The 7074-nt window shown below is 36.2% G+C and overlaps 1 protein-coding gene across 1 annotated transcript; it reads left to right on the top strand.

Moving 5' to 3' along the window:
* The first annotated feature begins 4872 nt into the window (after positions 1–4872).
* LOC131614087 (uncharacterized) lies at positions 4873–6726 on the top strand. Its single transcript, XM_058885716.1, has 5 exons — positions 4873–5360; positions 5447–5758; positions 5839–5944; positions 6038–6388; positions 6493–6726. Exons 1-5 carry the CDS (start codon positions 4873–4875, stop codon positions 6724–6726), a joined length of 1491 nt encoding a protein of 496 aa, XP_058741699.1.
* Positions 6727–7074: the final 348 nt, after the last annotated feature.

Raw genomic sequence — 7074 nt, 5'->3', positions numbered from 1 at the left:
CTGAAGCTTCAAGAAGCTTGTATGGTTGATGCTCCTGGTCCTTCTGGATTTCTAAGGGACTTTGAAGAAAGCTACTTCTATCCCATCAGAAACTGGAAATCTCTTGAAGAGAAGGAATCCGTTGATGAGCTTGAAGAAGTGCATCCTCTGGCTATGGTTGTGTGGAAGCCCCAATACAATGTTCTGACTGGAGACTTTCAGTCTTTATTCAACTGGCTTAGGGAGAATCCCTCTGTTAAAGCACCAAATATGGTATATCCAAGTGTTGAATACCCATAAGAACCGGTTGCTCCAACACCTCCAGAGAATCTGGCTGACATTCTTCTGGCTCTTGAGAATCCAGATGCTGCAATCCTTGCTCCTGTGTATGATGAAGATACTTTTGTGTCAGACGCTGATGCTGAGAATCATCCTGCTGAGAAAACTCCTGCTAAGGAAAATCAAGATGATGTTCTCATGGTTGAAGCAAATGCTGAGAATCCTACTGTTTTGGACAATAGCTTTGATGCTTCATCTGTTGGACCTTCTGCCTCTATTTTGATAAACACCATGAAGGCTCTTCAACAAAATTAAGCTGACTTAGCTACCCGTCTGGAAAAGCACGAGGATACTCATGATGAGTTCAGATCATTCATGAAGAATAAGAAGGAAGACACTACTGAGATTAAAAACCTTCTGGCCATCTTAGCTTCTAGGCTTGGCCCGTCGTAGTCTGTCTTTGGTCTTAGTTGTTTTCTCTTGTTTCTATGCATCTGCTTGACTTGCATCTATTTCTTTTGTACCTTCTGATATTTTAATCAATGAAAGTTTTATCTTCTTCACTCTATGTGTATTTTATCATCTGAATCTTTTAATACTTTTTGATGTTATGAAAAAAAAGGGGAGAAACATGATAATTGACTTGATTTAATATATCAGTTGCTGGGATTAAGTCTCAACATTCCTAACATTATTTGCCAGTTCAATGTCTTTGAGATTTTTTGCAGGATTGAAGACATTCTGAAAAAAGCTCAACATAAGAAGCAAATACATGAGGAAAAGCAATTCTATAAAGAAGCATGTTCTTAGAAAATTGAAGCAAGCTTAGTGCTGTGAAGCTTCAAGATCAGAAGCAAGAAGAATGTTCTGATATTCTTTTTAGAATGTTCTGATACTTTTTATTCTAGAATGCTCTGATACATTTTGTTTAGTATGCTCTAATACATTCCAGGATGTAAAAATGCTTGGATACATTCAAGAATGTTCTGATACAATCAAGCATGCAATAATTCAATTGATTACAAAGGAGAAATTCAAAGCTCTGAAGCTGTCCTATGGAAGTAAGAAGCAGAAGCTCTGAATTTTCTAAAGTTCTAGGCAAAGTGAAAGTCTCTACTGAAATGGAAATATACTCAGGGAAGTCTTTTATTTATAAAATTCTTCTAGTATTAATTTCAGGGGGAGATTGTTAATCTCAGGGGGAGACATATTCACACACTCTGATTATATGCTTATGCAATAACTCTGTAATTGTCTTTGGTCATCTGATATTCTGGTTACAAATTCATATCAATTATATATGTTTTTGTCATCGTCAAAAAGGGGGAGATTGTTAGAACAAGTTTTGTTCTGATCAATATTCTATGATTTGATGATAACATTATATATGAATTTTGTATAAGACAATGTGGTACTCTAGTCCTTTGCATTTTCCATTTCAGGAAATATATAAAGAGTATGCACAAATCAACGCTCAGAAGCACTGACTCAGAAGGTTCAGGATGGCAACATCAGAACATGCTCTGGCAAGACATCAGAAGATGGTCAAGCAGAATCAGAACATGGACTATGAAGCATCAGAAGAACATGAAGTCAGAAGCAGAAGCAGTGAAGTTCTTATGGTATCACGCTCAAGATCTTCAAAGTTAGAAGACTAGAAGATGCTCTGCACCAAGCTGTTTGACTCTGATATTCAAATGTTGTTATTCACAAACATGAGTCCAGAAGCAAGTACTAGATGACAGGTTATTAAGCCTAATCTCTGACTGGCAAAAGGAACGTTTGAAGCTACAAGCGGCAAAGTCGGTAAAAGCAAGAAAAGCATGGCTCGAGGTAGTTGACAAAAGTGTGAAACATTAAATGCAAAGTTGTCTACTCACGCAATGCATTAAATGCAACCCAATGGTCATCTTCTCAAACGCCTATAAATATAGAAGTTATGATCAGAAGTAGCTAACCAACTCTTGCAAAATACTGAAACGTTGTCAAATTCAAAGCTCACGAACTTCATCTTCAACCTCACAAAAATAATTGTGTTCATTGTTTTTATCTTACAAGTTTTTAAAGTCGCACTTATTCAAACCCCCCCCCCTTTCTAAGTGTTTTTCTATCCTTCAAATATCTGATATCATTCTTCCAAAAGGAATAGTATTATTCTTAAGCTTAGGATACTTCAGACGTTCTTCTTCCCTTGATTCTTCAACATTAGTCTTCAGATGTTGAAACAGAATATGAGGAAGGTTGAGTCTCATACCTTTTCCAATGCAGAACAAAGTGAATTTCTGATCTTGACTGATGTAGGTTGCAGAGTTTGTTGATTTTCTGTGATATAAAGATCTCGGAATGATCTTAGCCCAAACTCTATATGAAGGCTTCAAATCTGTGGTGTGAGGAGAGCTTTTTCCAGAAGTACACAACTCTGGGTCACTTGTATCCCTATCAGTTCTACCAGGGAGAGCACCAGTGGTTCCACCCATACCTTCAAGACTATGCATTTTCCTTAACAGTTTCTCAGAGATAACCACTTCATGACCTAGTACGAAGGAGATGATAGCAGTTGGAGTAACAGTGGCATGAGTTCAGAATTCCTTAACCAATATAGGGTAAACTGGTCCAATCAAACGTTCAAAGAAGTTTGCCCATCCTTGTACCAACATTCTAGTTTTGATTTTGATCTCATGGGCTAGAAGATTTTCAAAATCCACCATAGTTTCACAGAGAACTTCCAGTTCGTCGTAAGGAATCAAACATGTCTTCAATGGAGTATTTGCATATTTCTTTTGTTGTTCTTGTTTTGTAGATGAAACCTTGCGTTGAACATTTGATGAAGAAGCCATTGATTCACAACTGAGATTACTGGGTTACGTAACTAGGGTTTATGAAAAGAGAGAGAAAGAGGCAAAAAGTGCACAAACAATGAATAATGAAGATGAATGGAAAGAGATGAAATGATATAGAGATGTGTTTATATAGGCACGGATTTGAAATGATATGCAATAAGATTCTGAATGAGAAAGATTACAGACAATGAATCAATTTGCATTGAATGTTGAGTGACATTAGGAGAAAACATGAGATTTGAAATGATTAGCACAGTTACCTAGGGCGGAGTCTCATCAACTGTACGCATGCTTGTCCCTTCAGAAAGAACATTTCAAATCTAATCCATATATTAGATCTTCTCATCCTTTCATTCTGGGCATAAATCCATACTGATATTCTTCAGAATGAACTTAAACCTATCTTCAGCAAGGGGTTTTGTCAAGATATCATCCCACTGATGTTCTGTATCCACAAAGTTTAAAGAAAGAACACCATTCTGAACATAGTCCCTAATGAAGTGGTGTTTAATCTCAATATGTTTAGCTTTGGAATGTAAGATAGGATTCTTAGATAAACAAATAGCAGAAGTATTATCACAGAATATAGGAATGTTACTCTCATATATCTGATAGTCTTCTAGCTGACTCTTCATCCAGAGCATATGTGTACTACATCCAACAGCAACAACATATTCTGCTTCTGTTGTAGAGAGGGCTATTGTGGCTTGTTTCTTGCTGTACCAAGAGATCAGATGACTTCCCAGAAACTGACAGCTTCCAGAAGTACTTCTCCTTTCAACTCTATCTCCAGCGTAATCAGCATCACAATATCCTACTAAGTTGTAATCTTCAGATATTCTGTAGACTAAACCAACATTAGTAGTACCTTTCAGATACCTCAGAATTCTCTTAACAGCTGTTAAGTGAGATTCTCTAGGATGTGATTGGAATCTAGCACACAAGTATACACTGAATAAAATATCAGGTCTAGAAGCAGTAAGATATAGAAGAGATCCAATCATACCTCTGTAGAGCTTCTGATCTACCTTCTTACTTACCTCATCCTTACTTAAAACACACGTTGGATGCATAGGAGTCTTTGCTTCTTTGCTTTCTGAAAGATTAAACTTTTTCAGAAGTTCTTTCACATACTTGGTCTGATGAACATAAGTTCCTTCAGAAGTTTGATTGATTTGGATCCCAAGGAAATACTTGAGTTCTCCCATCATGCTCATTTCAAACTCAGCCTGCATAGACTTAGCAAACTCCTTTCCAAGTGTAGCATTAGATGTTCCAAATATGATATCATCAACATAAATTTGGCAAATTAAAATATCCTTTTTAAAGGTTTTACAGAAGAGAGTTGTATCCACTTGTCCTCGAGTGAAACCATTATCTAGAAGGAAAGAACTTAATCTTTCATACCAAACTCGGGGAGCTTGCTTCAGGCCATATAATGATTTCTTTAATTTGAAAACACGTTCTGGAGACTTAGAGTCTTCAAAACCAGGAGGTTGGTGGACATAAACTTCCTCATCTATATAACCATTTAAGAAGGCACTCTTAACATCCATATGATATAGAGTGATGTTATTCTGAGTGGCAAAAGAAATTAATAAGCGAATAGATTCTAACCTGGCCACTGGTTCAAAGGTTTCTGTATAGTCAATGCCTTCTTGCTGACTATAATCCTGAGTAACCAGTCTGGCTTTGTGGTAATGTCATATACATTTTGCTCAATGAAAATGGGAAAACAAAAGATAACCTTAAAGCTCGGGAGGATCTTAAATTAATGGGTATATGGAAGGATCTTTGGCCCGATAATAACAAAAGATTCCGCCCATCTATATTTACAATGTCAAATTCAAAGAAAGATGTCTTCTTAAGAACTTTGAAGAATACTATTGTTCCTGATGGGTACTCAAGTAGTATTTCTAGGTGCGTTAACCTAAACAATCGAAAACTTTTTGGAATGAAAAGCCACGATTGTCATGTTCTTATGGAGCAAATACTACCTATTGCCATACGAAATGTCCTACCAGACAAGGTGACTGCAGTGCTAGTAGAGTTTTGTTCATTCTTTCGTGTGTTATGTGCCAAGAGTTTAAGTCATTTAGATCTTGATAGGCTCCAGTCTCGGATCATTCTCACTCTTTGCCACTTAGAAATGTTATTTCCTCCTTCATTTTTTACAATCATGGTTCATTTGACTTGTCATCTTGTCGGTGAAGCAAAACTTGGAGGTCCAGTACAATATCGTTGGATGTATCCTATTGAGAGGTGAACAACCTACTTCCTTTTGAGGTTATTATTTTATCTCCTCTTTAAATAATTCAAATTTACTAATATCCTACCCCATTTTTTAGGTACTTGGGACATTTAAAATCTTATGTTAGGAATAAGGCACAACCTGAAGGTTCTATTGCTGAAGGATACCTTGCCGAGGAGGTTCTCACATTTTTCTCTCAATACATAGATGGGATTGAGACTCGAATTAATAGACCTACACGTGTTGATTATTATCCCGGTGAAAGAGATTTATCACACACATCTTCAATTTTTCCATCTATGGGTAGAGGAGTAAGAGCTTTCTCAACCTTTGATCTATCAACCATGGAGAAAACTCAAGCACATCGATATGTATCGTTAAATTGCCTTGAAGTCAAGCCTTATATTGAGTGAGTACCCCAAAGATTTTAAGTTCGGTAAGATATATATAACATTAATGATCCTAAATTAATATCAATTACTTATGTAGTGAATTTAAGGACTATATACGGAGGCGGTCTAAGGGGAGAAGGCCGACAACAACAGAGATAGAGAAAATGATTAGGAAAGATTTCATTGCTTGGTTTCCTCAAAGGGTAGGTTAAATATGTAACAAATTTTTCTAACTGTTTTATGGACGTTTATAGATTTACGTAAATTACTAAAACATTATTTCGTTTTCATTTTAGATTATGAACCCCGACATATCAAATGCAGTGTCAGATGATCTCAAGTATCTTGCAAAAGGCCCAACAACACAGGCTAGAAGATATTCTGCATTTAATATTAATGGATTCAAATTTCGAACCTTAGCAGGAGAGCATGGGTTAAAAACCCAAAATAGTGGAGTTTATTTAACATCTTCAACATCTTGTGTTGCTAGTAGTGTCGATGGGAACTTTAGAGAAGCTGATTTTCTATATTATGAAAAATTAGAAGATATAATTGAGCTTAACTACCATGGTAGATTTAAAGTTACTCTATTCAGATGTAAATGGGCTGACACCACTAGGGACAGAGGGTTCAAAAGAGATGCTTGGGTTTTAGTTCCATTGATTTTTCACGATTGATTCACACAAGTGATCATGAAGAACATGATCCATATATTGAGGCCTCACAAGCTCAAATGGTATATTATGTGAAGGATGAGTTGAATAAAGATTGGAGTGTTGTTGTCCATTTGAAGCCAAGGGACTTGTATGATATGGGAGATCAAATAGATATTGAAGTTTATCCTGAGCAAGACTTGGATCAATTTTTTGGGGACTCTGATGATCTATCTTTGACAAGGGAGGATGAACATGATGAACTAATAAGTGAAGGGCATTTGAATGTTAACATTGATGGAGATGACCTTATGTCAGAAGAAGGGCAATGAGCTTGTGTAGATGATGAGCTAATTATTGCTACCACTAAACTATGTCAGTTAGTATATATTCATTGATAGAACAAGGTTGTGGTGCTAAAATGCGAAAGCTAGACACAATAAATATTTGTGTTTTATTAGGCTAGACCTAAAAGATGTTAAACATTATTGCTGTTAATTTTAGATGCTATCCAATAATACAATCTCTACTTATACCTCTTCCCCATTTCCTTTTGAATAAGATACTTGCTTGATATCCTGGAAGGTGCTAAGTAGATTGCAAATATAATTAATAAACATATAAGGTAGGATGTGAATGTATTTCGTACAACCTTCGCTGCTTATGATTTTGTTTTTTAT

The sequence above is a fragment of the Vicia villosa genome, linkage group LG6 (genome assembly GCF_029867415.1).
Source record: "Vicia villosa cultivar HV-30 ecotype Madison, WI linkage group LG6, Vvil1.0, whole genome shotgun sequence".
In the NCBI taxonomy this organism is placed as follows: Eukaryota; Viridiplantae; Streptophyta; class Magnoliopsida; order Fabales; family Fabaceae; genus Vicia; species Vicia villosa.
This window is presented reverse-complemented; position numbering and strand designations above follow the sequence as displayed.

Bases quoted from the DNA above. Each gene is read 5' to 3' on its own strand.
- LOC131614087 (XM_058885716.1), top strand. From the start codon at position 4,873: ATGGGTATATGGAAGGATCTTTGGCCCGATAATAACAAAAGATTCCGC. The intron at 5,361-5,446 runs GTGAACAACCTA...CCCATTTTTTAG, and splicing joins TGGATGTATCCTATTGAGAG to GTACTTGGGACATTTAAAAT. The intron at 5,759-5,838 runs GTGAGTACCCCA...TTACTTATGTAG, and splicing joins GAAGTCAAGCCTTATATTGA to TGAATTTAAGGACTATATAC.